The sequence below is a fragment of the Zootoca vivipara genome, chromosome W (genome assembly GCF_963506605.1).
Source record: "Zootoca vivipara chromosome W, rZooViv1.1, whole genome shotgun sequence".
Taxonomy (NCBI): Eukaryota; Metazoa; Chordata; class Lepidosauria; order Squamata; family Lacertidae; genus Zootoca; species Zootoca vivipara.
This window is the reverse complement of record NC_083293.1, coordinates 6290470-6312440: the sequence shown is the minus strand read 5'-3', so window position 1 is coordinate 6312440 and position 21971 is coordinate 6290470. Positions and strand designations below refer to the sequence as shown.

General features: G+C 46.4%; 1 protein-coding gene across 1 annotated transcript; it reads right to left on the bottom strand.

The window, feature by feature from the left end:
• Window positions 1–347: 347 nt before the first annotated feature.
• Window positions 348–20381, bottom strand: LOC132591430 (uncharacterized). Its single transcript, XM_060270001.1, has 2 exons — window positions 15223–20381; window positions 348–854 (listed from the first exon to the last, which is right to left on the bottom strand). The coding sequence occupies exon 1, from the start codon at window positions 19907–19909 to the stop codon at window positions 15716–15718; it is 4194 nt and encodes a 1397-aa protein (XP_060125984.1). The 5' UTR covers window positions 19910–20381; the 3' UTR covers window positions 348–854; window positions 15223–15715.
• Between the last annotated feature and the right edge of the window lie 1590 nt (window positions 20382–21971).

Here is a 21971-nt window from a genome sequence, read left to right as displayed (position 1 = left end):
ACCAGGCCTACTGCACCTACTGCACTTTTGTACACCACAGGACAGGGAAACCCTGACCCTCCAGGTGGCGCTGGACAGTATCCCCCACCCCCAATAGGCCATCCTGACTGGGGCTGTTGGGAGTCCAGCAGCATCAAGAGGGACACAGGTTTCCCAGCTCTGATCTAAGAATTTCACTTACAAAAAAAAGAAGTTCAGCAGCAGCAGCAGCAGCAGCAGCAGTTTAGCATAAATATAGCTACTTGCCACTATAAAAATCCAGACAAGCATCAAAGAGCACATAATTCAACAGTAACATTTCAGAAATGGTTAGAAAGGAAGGGGTTTTTTTTTGTTTATGTTTAAGTATCAAATCAGGTTCCCAGAAGGAGTCAGGATGGATGCCTATGATCATGTGCAGAATTTTCATTCAGCTGAGCAAGTACAAGTTTCCCCATCCCTGACCACTGGCCCTTCTGGCTGGGGCTGCTGGCTGCTGGACTCCAGCAGCATCTGGAGAGCACAGCCGACGCACCACTGGACTTCGGGGTTCTGAAAAATCCAGGATAAAGTGGAACCTTCATCCACATTCAGGTTCATTCGTCCACATTCATTCGTCCACTTCTTCTTCCGTAACATCTGTTGGCTTGAGGTGAGATAATCATTAACAAAAAGATGACTACGCACCCATCAGTTTTCAGGGCACGGTCATAGACGTAGCTAGAAGGGAAGAGGCAGATCTCGGGGTGCATCCTGTACTGAATGGTGAAGCGCAGGACTGGAAGCCTGTCAATGACTTTCTCCTGGAGCTGCCCATTCAACTGTCTGCTCAGCCGCTCCATCAGAGACTGCCCATAGCCGTAATCCTCAGCTTTCTGCCATGGTGGGAAAGAAGCAAGAGAGAGGAGGAGGAATGAGAGTTTCAGTGGGTGGGCCAGGCGTAGGCAGCAACTAAAGAACAAGAGGTTGCCATTTGAAATTGCTCCCTGCTCAAGAGTACAGTTAACAAAAACTACTCCAAATAGCCACAAAATTAAGGGTATAGAATACAATGGTCAGACTTAACCTCTCAACACATGCCACCAGATACTTGACACCATTTGAAAATTAATTCTGGACCCAATAAAACAGACAAACCCTTTTTATCTATACCCTACAAAATACTGAACAAATTAACATTGGGCAATATGATCCTGTAAAACAGTTGTGGGAATCTGATTTAGGCATTGAAATTGAAGAGATGGATTGGAATAACCTGCTGGCAAAAAAAAAAAAGGTGAATCACTCTCACCTCATATACTGTATGAGAGAATACATTTAAGCTATTACTGCACATAGATGGCATCCGACCCCACTAAAATGTTCATATAAATAAGACACAACACAGGAGAAGAAGTACAGTGCACACCAAGTTTAGGACTGTTAACCACTTTCAGGGAAGAACACCTTAATCTTTACTACAGATAACTGAACACTTCTTGTGGCAGCACGCCTTACGGTGACACAGAATTGGAAGAGCCTGGAACATTTACGTTTCTCACTGGAAACAAGTGAATGGACAATTGCCTTAGCTACTGAAAGAAAATTGACAAGAGAGCACAAGCAGTGAGCAGCACAAGAGCCGTAGATGACTTTATTGACATTTGGAATCCTTTCATTGAGTTTTCAAATGATAACCTGGCCAACTGGCACACACACACACACAGAAGTTGCTGAATTGGAACTCATTACCAAGCTTAAAACCATGGAGCCACCTGGGATGAATAAAGACATCGGATTCTTATCTCATTATGCATGATCAAGCTTTCTTTAGCGCCTCAGCCCTTGCTCCCCCCCCCGGACTAATTGCAGTCATCAGCAGTCGTTAACAGCCATCTACAGGTTTACCACTCCCATCAGCCCATCACCCATTCCCACCCACCCCCACCACCCTCTGTATATATATAAGGGTCTGACACTTCCGTTTCAAGTGTATCTGAAGAAGTGTGCATGCACACGAAAGCTCATACCAAAATAAAAACTTAGTTGGTCTTTAAGGTGCTACTGAAGGATTTTTTTTATTTTACACACACACACACACACACGTGCTCTCATAACACAGAAGTGTGCACGTGCCCGCTCCACCTTATCCCCAGGAGGCAGGACACTCAGCGCACGCAGCTCCCAACGGGGAGAACGAAGGCCTGACACCTACTAAAACTTTGGGTTTCCTGCCCTCCTTGCCGCCATATGCGGGGCGGAAAGAGAGTGTTGCTTATGAGGCGTCCTTCCCTCCTGAGGCACTTCTTTGTCCGTGAGGAGATGCTCTTTTTTAAAAAATAATGGTGACGATAATGATGGTGTGAGGCTGGTGTGTGTGTGTGTGTGTGTGTGTGTGTGTGTGTGTGAGAGAGAGAGAGAGAGAGAGAGAGAGAGAGAGAGAGAGAGAGAGAGAGAGAGAGAGAGAGAGAGAGAGAGAGATATGATACAGGTCAACTTCGTTATTAATTTGGGTAGACTGATGTGTCTAAATTTGGGTAGACTGATGTGTCTAACTTAAACTTTTTCCACGACCAATTCTAATTTAGACTATGACTATTCCCAATATAACCTCTCTTAAGAGTAAAAAGTCCTCTTTTCCTTCGTGGTGGGCTTCATTTTGTATTATATTATCACTGTCGTCATCGTTATCTTTGCATTCCAAATCACAGTCACTATCGTTGTCACAATCTTCCCCTTCGGTTTCGGTATCTTCATCCTCTGAGAAATCATATTCAGCAACCACCATCTGAAATTGGTGCTTTAACTCTTGTAGTTGTTTCTCATCTCGGCAGAGTCCTATCCTTAATTCCCACAGGGTTGTCAAAACAATCCGCTGGAACTCAGGGGAATACCTTTTTGTTGACATAGTTCAGTCCTGTCAAGGTCAGTACTTATCTTATGGGGTGGGAAATGGTCGCTGCTTGTTTTCCCAGCCTCATTTTAACGAACGAACTGGCTGCTTTTTCCAATTCTTAATACATAAAGATCCAGGTTGATTTTTAAAGAGCATATAACCATAAATTCTTAAAAAAGCAACCCCAAAAAGCATCCCTGTCAAGAGTTCCCGAGAGCTGAAACCTTTCAGTTGATCGGTCCATAGATTTAGTAATCAAAGCTGCGGTGAAGCTGAAATAGCTGGTTTTGCGTAATTTGGTCACTTCTTCTATAAGATAAGATATCTTTATTGTCATTGTCCCCTTGCGGGAACAACGAAATTACTCGGTTGCTACATCCACTCCGATAAAGCATTCCGCATAATCCAAAATTACAAAAACCTAATTAAAAACAGTAAATATAATACAAAATAACAAGTCAAATAAGATGACTTCAAAGTCCAGGCTTTCCATTTAAGGCAAAATCGCTCTAGAGAAGAAACTGTTCCTGAGACGGCTCGTTCTTGCCTGCATTGTTCTATATCTCCGTCCCGATGGCAGGAGCTGAAAGAAATGGTGACCAGGGTGCGTTGGATCCCTTGATATGTCTAGCGCTTTTCTATGGCACCTGGTGGTGTAGATTTGTTCTAAGGTGGAGAGTGAGCAGCCAATAATGCTCTCTGCTGTTTTAATAATTCTACACAGCCCTGCTCTGTCCTGGGAAGTACAGCTTCCGTACCACACACATAAACCGTACGTGAGCACGCTCTGTATGGCACAGTGATAGAAGGCAAGCAGCAGCTTTTGTGGAAGATGGTTTTTCCTTAAAATTCTCAAAAAATACAGTCTCTGCTGCGCTTTCTTCACCAGCCCCCTTGTATTAACACTCCAGGACAGATCCTCCTGTAACTCAATGCCTAGAAATCTAAACGTTGTTACCCTCTCCACACAAATTCCGTCAGTCAAAAGTGCCTGGACCTTGTTCCTCTGTCTCCTAAAGTCCACCACAAGCTCCTTTGTTTTCTTTGTATTTATGAGCAAGTTATTAACTCTGCACCACTCTGTCAGCCGCTCCACCTCATCTCTATAGTCTGTTTCACCCTCCTTATCAGAGATGAGCCCGATCACGGTTGTGTCATCTGCAAATTTGACAACCCTATTTCTAGGGTGGGCAGCGACACAATCATACGTATAAAGAGTATAAAGGAGCGGACTAAGCACGCATCCTTGTGGTGTTCCTGTGTTAGTCCTAAGCATGTTAGACATATAAGGGCCCAACCGGACCCTCTGGGAGCGATCTGAGAGAAAGTCCAGTATCCACCCACAGAGTGATAGCGGGAGCCCCAGATTTCCCAATTTAGTTACCAGACGTCGCGGTAGAATGGTATTGAATGCCGAGCTGAAATCTACAAAAAGCACTTCTTGACAAACCACTGTCCAAAATCTGAATACCTGTGGGCAGGGTCACCACAGGTGGAAAACGGTTCCTTTTTTCAAATCCCCCCCACCTTTTTTTTGTAAGCTCATCTGTGTAGACGTAATGTGAAGCTTGGCTCTTAGATGGCTTTGGAAGTACAAGAGACAGTTTGTTAGAAAAGGAGAATAGGTTTCGATGAAACCTCCTGTTCAGAGGCAGCCTGCCTTTTGAGTACCAGCTGCTTGGTAGGAGATATCCTGTTGGGCCCGTATCCTGCCTCTGGGCTTCTGGCTGACCAGCATGGGAAATGGGCTATTGGAGTAGATGGGCCTTTGGTCTGATGCAGCTGCAGCGTTCTTCATCATAGGCTGCATGCTTTTATCTATCGTGTGTGTATCGCATTGCCTCCCTCACTTCTCCCAGTCTGGAACAACATTTCCCACCCCCTGCTAACCTAAAAAAGACTTGAAACACTCCCTGCTCTTAAATCCTTGCTATACTGTCAGTGTGAAACGCTTTGACAAATGCTGTAAATGAGAGGTGCCCTGCCAGCATAATTTTTATTTATTGGTATTTTGAAATTGGCATTGATTTAAATATTAGTTACTTATTAAAAATGAAGATTCCAGGGGTACGGGAGAGCTACCCTGATGCTTGCCTCCAAATCTGTATTTCTCGTGCATTTGAAGAGGGCGTGGAAAGGTGGTTGTTTTCCTGAGAATTGCATATTTTTTTGCCTCACTCTCTCCAACCTTTCGTCTTCACGAGTAAATCGATAACGAAATGAACCACAGGTCCTCCTTCGTGCCTTGTTGACTCTTGTGGGTGTCATACTTGCTCCATTAAGCAGCAGAGGAAAAAATAATTTCCCCAATTAGCATGCATGCTAATTAATTTCAGGGACACCCCCCCCCACATTTCCCAAAGCACGCTGCCTTCAAAACTAAAGCTTTTAAAAAATAAAAAAAATCCTTCAGTAGCACCTTAAAGACAAACTAAGTTTTTATTTTGGTATGAGCTTTCGTGTGCATGCACACTTCGTCAGATACACTGGAAACAGAAGTGTCAGACCCTTATATATATTCAGAGGGTGGGGGGGGGTTGATGGGAATGGGTGATGGGCTGGTGGGAGTGGTAAACCTGTAGATGGCTGTTAACGACTGCTGATGGCTGCAATTGGTCCTGCGGGGAAAAAGCAAGGGCTGAGGCGCTAAAGAAAGCTTGATCATGCACAATGAGATAAGAATCTGATGTCTTTATTTATCCCAGGTGGCTCCATGGTTTTAAGCTTGGTAATGAGTTCCAATTCAGCAACTTCTCTTTCCAGTCTGTTCCTGAAATTTCTCTGTAATAAATTATGGCGCCACCTGGGATGAATAAAGACATCGGATTCTTATCTCATTATGCATGATCAAGCTTTCTTTAGCGCCTCAGCCCTTGCTTCCCCCCCATAGCTGCCAAGTTTTCCCTTTTCTCACGAGGAAGCCTATTCAGCATAAGGGAATTTCCCTTTAAAAAAGGGATAACTTGGCAGCTATACCCCCCCCCGGACTAATTGCAGTCATCAGCAGTCATTAACAGCCATCTACAGGTTTACCACTCCCATCAGCCCATCACCCATTCCCACCCACCCCCACCACCCTCTGTGTATATATATATATATATATATATATATATATATATATATATATATATATATATATGGGTCTGACACTTCTGTTTCAAGTGTATCTGAAGAAGTGTGCATGCACACGAAAGCTCATACCAAAATAAAAACTTAGTTTTTTTTAAGGTGCAACTGAAGGAATTTTTTTTAATTTTGCTTCGACTCAGACCAACACGGCTACCTACCTGTAACTAGAGCTTTTAAAAAAGGCATTCTTGGAAATAATCTGGAGACATGTTTGCATCCTTCCCCCCAACCTCCCATCTTTGCGCACAAAACTCCCATAGTAAAGGGGGGGGGGATAACCCGTAAATAGCCAGGGGGTGTTTTTTTCATGCAAACTTCTTTTAAAATGTTGTCGCTCCAGTGGTGAACATGCTTCTCTGCAAAAAGGGGTGGCAGTGGAAATGAAGGTGTTCTGTGTTGCTGGAAACGGCCTCTGCATTCACCCTGGGAAAACGGTTGCATCCTGAGTCTGGCACCTGTTGCAATACACCTCTGAGAGTGTTCCAGTCAGTCTTGGGGGCACAGGCTTGTTTGTCCCAGGGGTGGACGCACGATTTGAAGCAGGTGTTGGGCGGGGGGGAAGTGGAGGGCAGCAAGCTTGCATCAGCTTAACGGTCACCCAGGATTAAGTAGCTGCACCAGTGAAGGAAGTTTCAATTGCCAAGCCAGTGAACTGGGGCAACTGGGGTTGGCTTCCCCCCCCCCCCTCTAAAACCTGGTTGGGGCTCTGGGGTGTAATAGAGGAGAGAAGCTGAAATGCCATTGCTCTGATGGCGAGCGGTTAACTTTTGTTCCTTAAGTTGTATGCTTCTGTGCATGTCTTTCTGCGATAATTTATTTTGGTCTATTCCATCTTCAGGCACCCAGCTTCACTGGATATCCATAATACCGGAAATCAGGGGGCGTCCAGTGAAGCTCTGGTTGGCCACTGTGCGAACAGGAACGCTGGACTAGATGGGCTCCTTCTTATGTTCTGTGTCCTCACAACGGCCCAGTTGAGTTGGCCCAACTTCACTTGGTGAGCTTATGGTTGGGGTGGCAGTGGGGGGCTTGAATGTGGGCCTCCCCAGTACAGCCTTCTCCAAATGGGTGCCTTCCAGGTGTTTCGGATTGCGACAGGTTGGCAGAATCTGCCCAGGAACAGCCAATGGCAATTCTATACATTTTTGGATGTTAGTAGGGGGATTGGCACTGGTTTTACTGGCTAAAAGGAATGGTGCCAACCCAGTACCAAATTTTGATGACTGTATTTAAATCCTTCCCAACATAGTCCAAAAACATGCCCCAAAAGCAGGAGGGTCTAACTGAGTTACCTGAGGGTCAAGCTGAATGAGTTACATAAGTGTCAAGCCGATTGGTGCGAGTAATCTCGCACCTTTTAGCTTCAAGTCAAAAAGCCAATGCAATTCTGGGCTGCATCAAGAGGAGTATAGCATCTAGATCAAGGGAAGTAATAGTACCACTGTATTCTGCTCTGGTCAGACCTCACCTGGAGTACTGTGTCCAGTTCTGGGCACCACAGTTCAAGAAGGATACTGACAAGCTGGAACGTGTCCAGAGGAGGGCAACCAAAATGGTCAAAGGCCTGGAAACGATGCCTTATGAGGAACGGTTTAGGGAGCTGGCTATGTTTAGCCTGGAGAAGAGAAGGTTAAGGGGTGATATGATAGCCATGTTCAAATATATGAAAGGATGTCATGTGGAGGAGGGAGAAAGATTGTTTTCTGCTGCTCCAGAGAAGCGGACACGGAGCAATGGATCCAAACTTCAAGAAAGAAGCTTCCACTTCAACATTAGGAAGAACTTCCTGACAGTAAGAGCTGTTCGGCAGTGGGATTTGTTACCAAGGAGTGTGGTGGAGTCTCCTTCTTTGGAGGTCTTTAAGCAGAGGCTTGACAGGCATATGTCAAGAATGCTTTGATGGTGTTTCCTGCTTGGCAGGGGGTTGGACTGGATGGCCCTCGTGGTCTCTTCCAACTCTATGATTCTATGATTCTATGATTCTTCCACGAGAACTGAGCCCAGTGGTGCTTCCTTTTGAGGAATCGGGCGCAGGGAGTCAGAGGATGAAAGCATCTTCCAGATCACAGAGTAGGGGTGATGTGCCCACCAGTCCTGTTAACTGTCTGCTCAGAAGTAAATCCTTCTCTGTCCAATGGGACTTTCTCCCATGTCAACGTAGGCGATAGAATTGCATATCTCAATCATTTCTTACTTGCGTATAGCATTCGCTTCAAAGGTGTTTGTCTCTTATGTCTTTGCTCCAGTTTCCATTTGGCCGCCGCATACCCTGCGACATTTACTGGCACGGTGTCTCGTTTCACGATAATGCCATCTACTCGGGCCAAGTCAACAAATTTCCAGGTAATAGATCTATTTGCGTCGCTCATTTGAAAGAAGCCAATTGTAGGAACTTTATCTTGCTTCCACACTTGTGCTAAGGTTAGGGTTAGGGTTAAGTTCCAACGATACAGGACTGGCGTAGGAGAATGATGGCGTATATGGGAATTGCGGAATTGACATCTAGATTGCTACCAAGGAGTGTGGTGGAGTCTCCTCCTTTGGAGGTCTTTAAGCAGAGGCTTGACAGGCATATGTCAAGAATGCTTTGATAGTGTTTCCTGCTTGGCAGGGGGTTGGACTGGATGGCCCTTGTGGTCTCTTCCAACTCTATGATTCTATGATTCTATGAACTTCCTGACAGTAAGAGGTGTTCAGCAGTGGAATTTGCTACCAAGGAGTGTGGTGGAGTCTCCTTCCTTGGAGGTCTTTAAGCAGAGGCTTGACAGCCATATGTCAAGAATGCTTTGATGGTGTTTCCTGCTTGGCAGGGGGTTGGACTGGGTGGCCCTCGTGGTCTCTTCCAACTCTATGATTCTATGATTCTATGATTCTTCCACAAGAACTGAGCCCAGTGGTGCTCTCTTTTGAGGAATCGGGCGCAGGGAGTCAGAGGATGAAAGCATCTTCCAGATCACAGAGTAGGGGTGATGTGCCCACCAGTCCTGTTAACTGCCTGCTCAGAAGTAAATCCTTCTCTGCCCAATGGGACTTTCTCCCATGTCAACGTAGGCGATAGAATTGCATATCTCAATCACTTCTTACTTGCGTATAGCATTCGCTTCAAAGGTGTTTGTCTCTTATCTCTTTGCTCCAGTTTCCATTTGGCCGCCGCATACCCTGCGACATTTACTGGCACGGTGTCTCGTTTCACGATAATGCCATCTACTCGGGCCAAGTCAACAAATTTCCAGGTAATAGATCTATTTGCGTCGCTCATTTGAAAGAAGCCAATTGTAGGAACTTTATCTTGCTTCCACACTTGTGCTAAGGTTAGGGTTAGGGTTAGGGTTAAGTTCCAACGATACAGGACTGGCGTAGGAGAATGATGGCGTATATGGGAATTGCGGAATTGACATCTAGATTGCTACCAAGGAGTGTGGTGGAGTCTCCTCCTTTGGAGGTCTTTAAGCAGAGGCTTGACGGGCATATGTCAAGAATGCTTTGATGGTGTTTCCTGCCTGGCAGGGGGTTGGACTGGATGGCCCTTGGGGTCTCTTCCAACTCTAGGATTCTATGATTCTATGTCCTTTTCATGCAGGATCTAGCTCCTGGCACAGGTGTGGCACTTAACCTCTCTGGTCCAGGGGTGCAAAACCTCAGACCTGGGATTCCTCCCCAGGATGTATCTCCGCCCCCCCCCCCCGGATGCCCCTGTCACATACCATATCTGCACCATTCTTAAGTAGACGAGAATGTGTCCCTGTTGCTTGCTGGAATAGATAGACCATAGGGAGCATGAGTGCAGGAACTAGCCTGCTGGTCAATGGTAACATTTTCACTCATTGCCCAAAATACTGTGTTCTAGGCCTAGATCAGGCATGTCAAACCTGCGGCCCTCCAGATGTTTTGGACTACAATTTCCATCTTCCCCAACCACTGGTCCTGCTAGCTAGGGATCATGGGAGTTGTAGGCCAAAACATCTGGAGGGCCGCAGGTTTGACATGCCTGGCCTAGATGATTGGCTCTCATGCCAGAAGTGGCCCACGCTGGTCTACCCTGGCTTCTGGTGCCCCTCAAGGTGTCAGACATTGGGCGGGGGGGTTAAAGTGCCAGAGTCGGATCCGGGACAGGTAAAGGTAAAGGTAAAGGTAAAGGGACCCCTGACCATTAGGTCCAGTCGTGACCGACTCTGGGGTTGCGCGCTCATCTCGCATTATTGGCCGAGGGAGCCGGCGTACAGCTTCCAGGTCATGTGGCCAGCATGACAAAGCCGCTTCTGGCAAACCAGAGCAGCACATGGAAACGCCGTTTACCTTCCCGCTGTAGCGGTTCCTATTTATCTACGGAGCAATGGATTCAAACTACAAGAAAGAAGATTCCACCTCAACATTAGGAAGAACTTCCTGACAGTAAGAGCTGTTCGGCAGTGGAATTTGCTACCAAGGAGTGTGGTGGAGTCTCCTTCTTTGGCGGTCTTTAAGCAGAGGCTTGACAGGCGTATGTCAAGAATGCTTTGATGGTGTTTCCTGCTTGGCAGGGGGTTGGACTGGATGACCCTTGTGGTCTCTTCCAAGTCTATGATTCTATGATTCCCGCCGGAGCGGTCCCTATTTATCTACTTGCACTTTGACGTGCTTTCGAACTGCTAGGTTGGCAGGAGCTGGGACCGAGCAACGGGAGCTCACCCCGTCGCGGGGATTCAAACCGCCGACCTTCTGATCGGCAAGCCCTAGGCTCAGTGGTTTAACCCACAGCGCCACCTGGGTCCCTCATCTGGGACAGACCAGGGTTCAAATCCCCACTTGGCTGTCAAGCTCACCGGGCGTGGCCTCGGAGGGGCCAGTCGCTGCCTCTCTCAGCCTAACCTACCTCGCAAGTCTGTTGTGAGGATTAAACGAGGAAGGGGGAAAACCATGCACACCACCTTGAGCTCCCTGGGGGAGGGGGAGGCGGGGTATAGGTGCGGCAAACAAATACCTGGACATGCTGGGGGCTGAGCCTGGGGGCTTCCTAGTTAGTTAGTTAGTTAGTTAGTTAGTTAGTTAGTTAGTTAGTTACGCTGTTTTTCACCTGTAGATCTCAGGGCAGTTCTCCTAAAAAAACAAGACAGAAACACAAAATAATAATAATAATAATAATAATAATAATAATAATAATAATAATAATGTCACGGTGGCCGGAGTAGGCTACTTCAGAGTAACGACTCTACACAGCTCTGCATTTTATCTTTTATTGGTGCTGAGTATTTACAGTGCTGATGGCAGTGCTATTTACAAAGACACATCTGTTCAGCTTGAATCAGAACCTCCAAGTGGCTTTTGGCGCGTTTTGCGCCAGCATAACAACTTGGGGAGACCCATCCTCTTCCCCCGATGCTTTCTGCGCAGTTCCGGAGTTGGGGGGACTGGTCTGCCCCCCTTCCTTCCCCCTTCCTGTCCCACCTGGGACGATGGCTCTTCTACCCTGCCAGAGCCTTGGACACCACTTCCTGTTTCCCCACTTGAGCTGGAGCTTTCCCTCTTTTCAGCCTCGCTCGGGGCTGGGCTGGAACTCAGGAGGGGAGGGGCTTCGCGATATCCCTTGCCCCTCACAAATAATAATAATAATAATTCATTATTTATACCCCGCCCATCTGGCCAGGTTTCCCCAGCCACTCTGGGCGGCTTCCAACAGAAAAATAAAACACAATAGTCTATTAAACATTAAAAGCCTCCCTGAACTTCAGGGCTGCCTTCAGATGCCTTCTGAAAGTCTGGTAGTTGTTTTCCTCTTTGACATCTGTCGGGAGGGCGTTCCACAGGGCAGGCGCCACCACCGAGAAGGCCCTCTGCCTAGTTCCCTGCAACTTGGCTTCTCGCAACGAGGGAACCGCCAGAAGGCCTTCGGTGCTGGACCTCAGTGTCCGGGCAGAACGATGGGGGTGGAGACGCTCCTTCAGGTATACTGGACCGAGGCCGTTTAGGGCTTTCAAGGTCAGCACCAACACTTTGAATTGTGCTCGGAAACGTACTGGGAGCCAATGTAGATCTTTCAAGACCGGTGTTATGTGGTCTCGGCGGCCGCTCCCAGTCACCAGTCTAGCTGCCGCATTCTGGATTAGTTGTAGTTTCCGGGTCACCTTCATAGGTAGCCCCACGTAGAGCGCATTGCAGTAGTCCAAGCGGGAGATAACTAGAGCATGCACCACCCTGGCGAGACAGTCCGCGGGCAGGTAGGGTCTCATCCTGCGTCCCAGACAGAGCTGCCCTGGACACAGAATTGACCTGTGCCTCCATGGACAGCTGTGAGTCCAGAATGACTCCCAGGCTGCGCACCTGGTCCTTCAGGGGCACAGTTACCCCGTTCAGGACCAGGGAGTCCTCCACACCCGCCCGTCTCCTGTCCCCCATGAACGGTACTTCTGTCTTGTCAGGATTCAACCTCAATCAAACAAAACATGTAGTAAAAGCAAAAACAGAACAGAACGGAACAATGACCACCCCCTCCGAACCGGACTGTGACACTTCTAGTCTCAGAAGGAAAATTCAGACAGCCGACCCCCCCCCCCCCATAGATTATTTTTAAAGCGAAGAGGGGAGTTTTAGTCAACCTTTTCCTAATATTAGGTCTATCAAACTTCTTAAAGCTCCCTTTAAGCTCTACCTGAATCCGGCTAAGTAAGAGCCAAGTGCCCAATTTATTGATTCATCACAGCTCGCAGCTTTTTCCGTTTTCCGTTTATTGCGTTCTGCAAAGAGCTATCAGGCTTCGCTCCCTTGGAATAGGCAGGAAGGCAGCTCCCCCCCCCCCATGCCAACTTAATGAAACTCTGAAGTTTGCTAGCTCCGTTGATTAGCCAACTTGGCTGTCTCTTCTCGCGTACGAAAGAAACCTCCGTGGCAGGATAGGTGTTCAGCCCCTGCTTTCCTCCTTGCATGGGGTAAGCGAGCAGCAATAAAACAGGATAGTGTTTTAAAAAAATGTTTTATAAATGCTATCTGACGCCAGTTAAAATTGACAAAATTCATAAAGTTAAAGACAACCTTTGTTGGAGGTGTCAGAAGGAAGTGGGTACATTCCTACATATTTGGTGGCATTGTGTAAAGATAAGGCCCTTCTGGAACGGAGCGTTAGAAGAACTAAAGAAAATGATGGGCTTGAGGGCATCCTGAGCAAGTTTGCAGATGACACCAAATTGGGAGGGGTGGCTAATACCCCAGAGGACAGGATCACACTTCAAAATGACCTTAACAGATTAGACAACTGGGCCAAAGCAAACAAGATGAATTTTAACAAGGAGAAATGTAAAGTACTACACTTGGGCAAAAAAAATGAAAGGCACAAATACAGGATGGGAGACACCTGGCTTGAGAGCAGTACATGTGAAAAGGATCTAGGAGTCTTGGTAGACCACAAACTTGACATGAGTCAGCAGTGTGATGCAGCAGCTAAAAAAGCCAATGCAATTCTGGGCTGCATCAATAGGAGTATAGCATCTAGATCTAGGGAAGTAATAGTACCACTGTATTCTGCTCTGGTCAGACCTCACCTGGAGTACTGTGTCCAGTTCTGGGCACCACAGTTCAAGAAGGATACTGACAAGCTGGAATGTGTCCAGAGGAGGGCAACCAAAATGGTCAAAGGCCTGGAAACGATGCCTTATGAGGAACGGCTTAGGGAGCTGGGTATGTTTAGCCCAGAGAAGAGAAGGTTAAGGGGTGATATGATAGCCATGTTCAAATATATGAAAGGATGTCATATGGAGGAGGGGGAAAGGTTGTTTTCTGCTGCTCCAGAGAAGCGGACACAGAGCAATGGATTCAAACTTCAAGAAAGAAGATTCCACCTCAACATTAGGAAGAACTTCCTGACAGTAAGAGCTGTTCAGCAGTGGAATTTGCTACCAAGGAGTGTGGTGGAGTCTCCTTCTTTGGAGGTCTTTAAGCAGAGGCTTGACAGGCATATGTCAAGAATGCTTTGATGGTGTTTCCTGCTTGGCAGGGGGTTGGACTGGATGGCCCTTGTGGTCTCTTCCAACTCTATGATTCTATGATTCTATGGACTGGATGGCCCTTGTGGTCTCTTCCAACTCTATGATTCTATGATTCTACTAGCTGACCCGGCCACGCGTTGCTGTCAGCCGTATGTCAAGAATGCTTTGATGGTGTTTCCTGCTCGGCAGGGGGTTGGACTGGATGGCCCTTGTGGTCTCTTCCAACTCTATGATTCTATGATTCTATGGACTGGATGACCCTTGTGGTCTCTTCCAACTCTATGATTCTATGATTCTATGGACTGGATGACCCTTGTGGTCTCTTCCAACTCTACGATTCTATGATTCTAAGACATTCTAAGCACAGAACGTCCATTCCTGGCCTGACCGCACTGGCTGCCAATTAGTTTCTGGGCCCAAAGTCAAAGTGCTGGTTTGGACCCACAAAGCCTTATGTGGCTCAGGACTGCCTCTCCCCATATGACCAACCCAGGCTCTGCAATACCTGATCTGTGGGAGGCCTGGAGGGCAGCAACAATCCGTGGCGGTTCCCTTCTTGTGGAATGCTCTCCCCAGGGAGGCTCCCTTGGAGCGGTCACTACATATATTTAGGTGCCAGATAGAAACATTTATTTTTCTCCAGACCCATTGGCTTCTAATTATCTGTGGCCTCCTTCGGTGGGTGGGATGTTTTAAAAACCTGCCTTTTAAAAATAGCCTTTTCCATTTTTCTTCATTATTATACCGCAGTGTTTCTCAACCAGTGTGCCTCCAGATGTTTTGGGACTACAACACCCATCATCCCTAGCTAGCAAGACCAGCGGTCAGGAATGATGGGAGTTGTAGTCCCAAAACATCTGGAGGCACACTGGTTGAGAAACACTGTTATACCGGTTTGAATGCATGTGCATTGTTTCTTTTGTAAGTTGCCTCAAGTTTTGGTTTTGTTTTTTTAAATAAAAAAGTGACCAATACCCTTAAATAGCAACATGATCGGAGATTGGAGTGCATGAATCAGGGTGGATTTGATTTAAATCAAACTGATTTAAATCACGATTTAAATCACGATTTAAATCACTAGTCAGCAAGGCTTGATTTAAATCATAGTTTTCTACATCAAGACTAATTCTTGCTGGTATAGCTTTAATATGCAAGTAGATGAAGATTTTTAGAATAACCACTTTTCATATTAGTTTTTTTATCCCCAGTTTAAGGGGTTAATCATTCATACTGTATTTGGACAACTTTACTGTTGTACTTAGGAAGGAGAAAAATAATCATTACCTTAATAATATTCGCAGAGTTGTAGCAGCGTAGCAAAAACTCCTTGCCTTGCACGCTTCCTTCGCGAAAGCCAAGCCTGGTTTTCTAAATGTCCTTCTGAAGTTTAGATAACAGTTCAAACGCAGCTTGTAGCAGCGGAAACTTTCCAGCTTTCAGTGCTCGTGAAATAAATCACTTTCACTCCCTTGTTCATTAAAACAAATAAGATTTATTTAAATTTAAAACAGCTTCACCCAGGAGTATTTAACTCCATGATGCTGCAGCTCCGACAAACAGCATAGCAACAGACAGATTGCTTAAAGACAATCCCATATATCAGAAAGTTTACAACAGTACACAGACGGTTCCTGTTCCTGTTTACATGCCACATCACCAGTACTTCCTGTTATATGAGATCAACAGGCCCCACGTGATACAGGACGACTGCTGAGCTATTACCCCTCAGCTCACACCCCCTCTCGTCCTGCATCGCAGGGGTAGCGTAAAGACTTCCTTACGCAAAACACAAACCTTTGCAGAATCCATTACGTCTCCGGAAACCCAAAGATTTGGTGAACCCAACTGCCAGGCTCCCCTGGCTCGGGCAACTCCTCAGTTTTGCCAATCCTGTGTGGACGCCTTGATAAACGTTCCGAAAACGAATGTCAGCGCGTTTGGCACTGGTTATAACGTAACCAGTCTCAGTAAGCATCAAACAGAGCCGGTTGTCCTCCCAAACCGTGATGGGTTGGCAACACTCCCCGTTGACCTTCTGGACCAAACATTGGCAAATCTGAATCGCTCCACAGACTCCTGAAAGAGCGTCATACTCAGTCTCCGCAGAGAAAAGAGTAATAAAACTTTGACGCTTGGAATAGCGTTCCATCAGAGCATCATCATACTTCACACCTATCTCAGTTGCTGACTTCCTGCCCTGCAACTTGGCCCAGTTGCTGCCAGACCAGCACGTGTCCTGTGCTGTACTCATAACTGGCTGCCTAAAACACAACTCCTTAGTATCTCCCAGATACCTAAGAACTTTCTTTATGCCATTCTGGGCATGCACACTGGGCTGTGCATCCTCTTGGCTAAGCCTCTTCACAGCAAACATACCAACTGGTTTACTCCACTGAGAAAAACTCAACAAACTCCTTAGAGTTGATTGGAACACCACGGGGCTCTGGGACCCAGAGTGTTCCCCGGACTGACTATCCTCAACAAAACAAATCTCTAAGGGTGTTCTGATACTAGCACTATCAGCCTTCTTGAACTTTGCAACCAACTGTTCAATCTTACCTTCCTGCCTCAGCAAGAAACTGTGATCCACAGACCTGTCAATCCTGACACCTAGGTAAACCCTCACGGGACCTAATTCTTTGAGCTTAAAATACCTGTCAAGCTCCTGTGCAAACCATTGCACCTGTGCCTCTGTATTTGCAATGCATCTGATGCTATCTACAAAACAGAACACAAGAATTTGCTTCTGGCTTGACCCTGCCAGATAAAGACAACTATTAGTAAATTTCTCTTGAAAACCTATACCTTCCAAAACTTCATCCAAACTCATGGTTGACTGCTTCAAACCATAAATGGGTATATGTAACTTCAAGACATCATCAGGCTTATTGATCTCAAACCCTTGTGGAGATAGCGTGTACAGCATATCCTCCAACGGTGAATTCAGACAAGCATCACTGATGTTAAAAACAAAACTTTCCTGAGCAGCTGTAGATAACAAAGATCCTAGCGCTTCAGGTGCTGCGGGTGCAAAACTCTCAGAATGCAACTCCTCCAGCTTTGAGACATCTCTGGCTACAAACCTAGCCCTGTACTGAGATTCTCCAGTTGCTGTGGTTTTAAGCCTAAACACCACGCGACTGTGTACAGCGCTCTGGCCCTCGGGCCGTGCCACTGTGAAAAACACCTTCCGTGCTTCCATGGAGTCTAACCCCATCTGCATTGCCTTGTACCACTTCCTGGTCACCTCCTCAGGCAATTGATGAACTTCCTCGAAGCTTTCTGGCTCACACTGATCCATACAAGCCCACAGACTAGTGGCTGTATATCTGTCAGTAGATATCCTTTTCGTGGCCCTCTCTGACCTGCTCAACATAGCATTCGCATCCTCATCTGACCACGTCACGATGAAACCTGCTTGAGTACCAATTACCTCAGGAAATGCATAGCGCGAACTACTGCGCGTGCTGTTAGCTCCTGAATCTTGGCGCGGGAACAACCTGTCCCTATTGACCTGTCTACCAGTGCTTGGCACTGGAGGTGTGAGAGTGTTCCTAGGCTCTTGCTTTGGAACTCCTCCCCGCTGTGCATTATTCTGGGCAGCGCTGAGCATCCAGCTCGCGTTTCCAGCGATAACTGTCGCAACAGTCCCTGGATCCGGTCCCTCAACTGAACCACTGTCCCTAACTCTACCTTGCACAACTGTACCTGTGGATGGAGTACTGGCTGGTTCACAACCAGACACAGCCTGTCCATCAACACTAGAACCTGCCAAACCTGTAAGCACATCAGGACTGTAGTGGATAGGTATCCACACCTGTGCCTCACAGAACTCAATGCTATTGCTGAGTATCACCCGTGACTCAACATTTCCTGGGCGCACGAACTTCCAAAACGTGGAACAAAGTTTGTATCCCACAAAAAATACCTTTCGGGACCTGGGACCGTCTTCAGATTGCATCACAAAGACTCCCCATTCAAACAACCTCAAGGAAACCTTGGGTTCCTCGCTACACAGCGACAAATAGGATTCACACCCTACCGTTGAATTGCATGGCCAGAACTTCCTCAGAAAACTGGCAACAAAGACTATAGCTGACAACGTCTTTCCAAGAATCGTATCCTGTCCAGCTACTGCACAGCCTTGTAGCCCCCTTGGAGCTGACAATCTGTGCTTGCTTCCTTTCTGTGGAAAGAAACCTTGCAGTGTGCCCTCAGCACAAACTGATCCATGATCGGCCTGAAAACAAAACACCTTACAGGCAAACTTTGGCTTCACAGCTTGAACCCACTCACTAACCAAGCCTAACTCCTCCCCTGTACTCATGAGAGGTATGGTGAAGCTCATTCTGGTGTGGCCATCTGACAGAAACATTTGGGTTCCGCCCATACGGAGCGCTTCCCTTGGTTTGCAGGAATCCATTTGAGTCAGCATAGGTGCCTGACTAGAAACATTGGCAGACCTGGAACCTTCACATAATGTAACTTTGGCTTGTTGACAAACAGTGCAACCAAGAACCTCAGAGCATGTCAACAAGTTGCCCATCTCTGGTTGTGTATCTGTACCTGTACCTGGTACCTTCTGCACTTCACTTACGTGCGCACAACCTTGTTGCCACAAGTGGGCGCAATTGTGGTGTGGACTAATGTTGGCACTCTGAACCTCAGCCGTGCCTGAGATGATTTTACCTGTCACAAGGATAAAAAACTCATTCCCATTGCATTTCACACACATCAACAATCCACCCTCCATTGAGCACATTGAGCACATAGCATCCTCAGAATGTACATTGCAACTATCTTTCAACAAAGACAAGACAGATGACAAATTACATTTCATCAATGGCAAATCAAATACATCAATATTAGCAATATTAGCATGTACAGAGTCAGACTTAATGCCATTTATAAAACTTAGTCCTCTTCCAGGGAAAAAGTTCTTGCAGCTCAGGACTTCACCACCAGGAGTCTGGAGTCCAGAGTCTCCTAGCCAGCGTTGCTTAGCAACTGGCACATCACTGGCCTCATCTCTTGCAGCAACAAGTGACTCACCTGCTGACCGATTGTCAACACACAAACATCTCAAACTGGTGGTCCTTTTGCCATTCACAGGCTCCTCCAGAGAACACGTTATCTGGTGGTAGCCCAGCTGGCGACCTTGGCCTGTATCTTCTTCAAGATGACGTAGGATGGAACAATGCCCCTGCTCATCAACAATGGAATCTTCCAGGACTTTGCACACGGGCCCCATTGCATTCCTGGGAACTGAGCAGCCTTGCACAGTGTAAATTTCCATGCCTTGGTCAAAACAGCCCTCGCAAGTAGCCTTGCCTTCAGCCGTGGCAAAACAGCCCTTTGCATCACAGGAAAGCCCCAAAACAGCAACAAGCAACTGGGTGACACCCTGGACATTTTCAGCCTCATTGGCTCTGCGTTGTGCCAAAACAACCCCCACCTTTGGGGTTGTGCATGCAGGGATCGGCCGTGGATCCTGGCTGACTGCCAAGTCTCCATTTGGGATCGTAGCAAACTTGCTTTCATTCCCATTTGTCCACCTTTCAGCAAAGCCTCTCAAAGCATTTGCTTCCTTTCTGCCCACAGCAGACCAGCCCCCTCTTGTCTCCCTTTCTCCCTCTTCCCTGGGAGTGGGCGTGACCACAGCATTCCATGCTGCGCCACGGGAATTTAGCAGGAGTGCTGGGGTGGCATGCCCTCTGGCAACGATGTGCAAATAGGGCAAATGAAAACCTTTGAAGCTTGTGCTGCTATCATTAAGCAAACACTCCTCCTTCTGGGCTGTCAGCTTACTCACGTTTCCCAACGATTCCTTCAGCTCAGCCTCCGGAAGAGAAGATTTACGGGTTGCCAGCGAGATATGCCAGCTGTGCCGGCACGATCTCCAAGCTGGAAGTTTTACGGCTTTCAAAACAGCAGCAACTTTTCCACAGCTCTTCTTTCCCAAACAGTTCATGGGCACTTGAAAGCTGAATTTATTGCCTCCATAACCTATTCGCAGAGTTGTAGCAGCGTAGCAAAAACTCCTTGCCTTGCACGCTTCCTTCGCGAAAGCCAAGCCTGGTTTTCTAAACGTCCTTCTGAAGTTTAGATAACAGTTCAAACGCAGCTTGTAGCAGCGGAAACTTTCCAGCTTTCAGTGCTCGTGAAATAAATCACTTTCACTCCCTTGTTCATTAAAACAAATAAGATTTATTTAAATTTAAAACAGCTTCACCCAGGAGTATTTAACTCCATGATGCTGCAGCTCCGACAAACAGCATAGCAACAGACAGATTGCTTACAGACAATCCCATATATCAGAAAGTTTACAACAGTACACAGACGGTTCCTGTTCCTGTTTACATGCCACATCACCAGTACTTCCTGTTATATGAGATCAACAGGCCCCACGTGATACAGGACGACTGCTGAGCTATTACCCCTCAGCTCACGAATAATAACCATTTAAATAGATTTATTCAACTGAAACAATAACATTACAGCATATGTTATTTGCTTCAACAAACATCCATTTTTGTTAACTAATTTGGCTAAACAAAAACAAAATATATATATTTTAAGAAACCTAGACTGTCAGCCCAGCCTACACATGAAAAACTTAAATACTGTCCACTCCAAACAATCAGAAAAATATTGTTTCTATTCTATTCACTGAACTTCTTGAAACTTAGCACTGAAGGGCTTGATTCTGTATTCATAGGTTTGTAGAACAATAGGATTAAGGTCTTTTTCTCAACTCTGTTCATGTTATAACATTTTTGCTGTGAAGAAGAGGCATGCGATCTCTGTTGAGTCAAATTCAGTTTTGAGAACTGCCAAAGTAAACCAAGCATCTGTGATAATATCTTGCAGGCAGAGAAACTGCCCAATAATCTTACAAAAACCTCTGGAAGAGCATGACATTGTGGATTAATGGATTAATGGCATTTATTTACCCCCAAAATTAAACATATACAACCTTATTCTACATAATTAAAAAACTAATCTTTATTTCATGATGGAATAACCTTTGGATGGTAATATATTTGCCTCAAAAAGCATTTTTTTTAAAAAAATATCCAATTTAAATCAAAAAAGTCCGATTTAAATAAAAAAATCCGATTTATTTATTTATTTATTTTAAAAAATCATTGATTTTTATCCACCCTGGCATGAATGACAGCTGAAAAATTGTGCAGGAAAACCGTGGGGTTTACTCCATTGTTGCATCCTTTGTCAGGCAGTGCTGTGCATGTCTACTCAGAAGTAAGGCCTCTTTAGCTCAATGGAAAGTGTGTGCATTCTTACAGGCGCTTCCTAAGAGAAAAGTTCCATTGCATTCAGCACAACATGCTCCGTAGTGCAGCTTTTTTCTAACAAGGTTTCTGCAGGCTTCCTGAGACTGATTCTCGTACTTGGTACTCGTATGTTTTCGCTCTTGAACGTCGAACACCCGGAAGTAAGTGTTCCAGTTTAGGAACGTTTTTTGGGCAGCCAAACATCCAATGGGGCTCTGCCTTGATTGCAGGAAGCTCTTGCAGCCAATTGGAAGCCACACCTTAGTTTTTGAACCGTTTTGGGAGTCGAACGGACTTCCAGAACGGAATCCGTTCGAGTACCAAGGTACACCTGTAGCTGTGCATGGGCTTCGCAGCCTTTGCAAAATAAGATAGGTAAAGGTAAAGGGACCCCTGACCATTAGGTCCAGTCGTGACCGACTCTGGGATTGCGGCGCTCATCTTGCTTTACTGGCCGAGTGAGCCGGTGTACCTTCCAGGTCATGTGGCCAGTTGCCGACGTGGGGATTCAGAGCACAGTCCAACAATGGCTGCGTTCCTTCATCTCAGGTCGGGGACAGAGGGTGGCGCTAGGGAGGGAGTTGTCGCCGCGGCACCCCTTGGTGTGTGGAGTCCCGCAAGGCGCAATCCTTTCCCCAATGCTTTTTAATATCTTTATGCGCCCCCTTGCCCAGATTGTCCGGAGTTTTGGGCTGGGTTGTCATCAATATGCTGATGACACCCAGATCTATCTGTTGA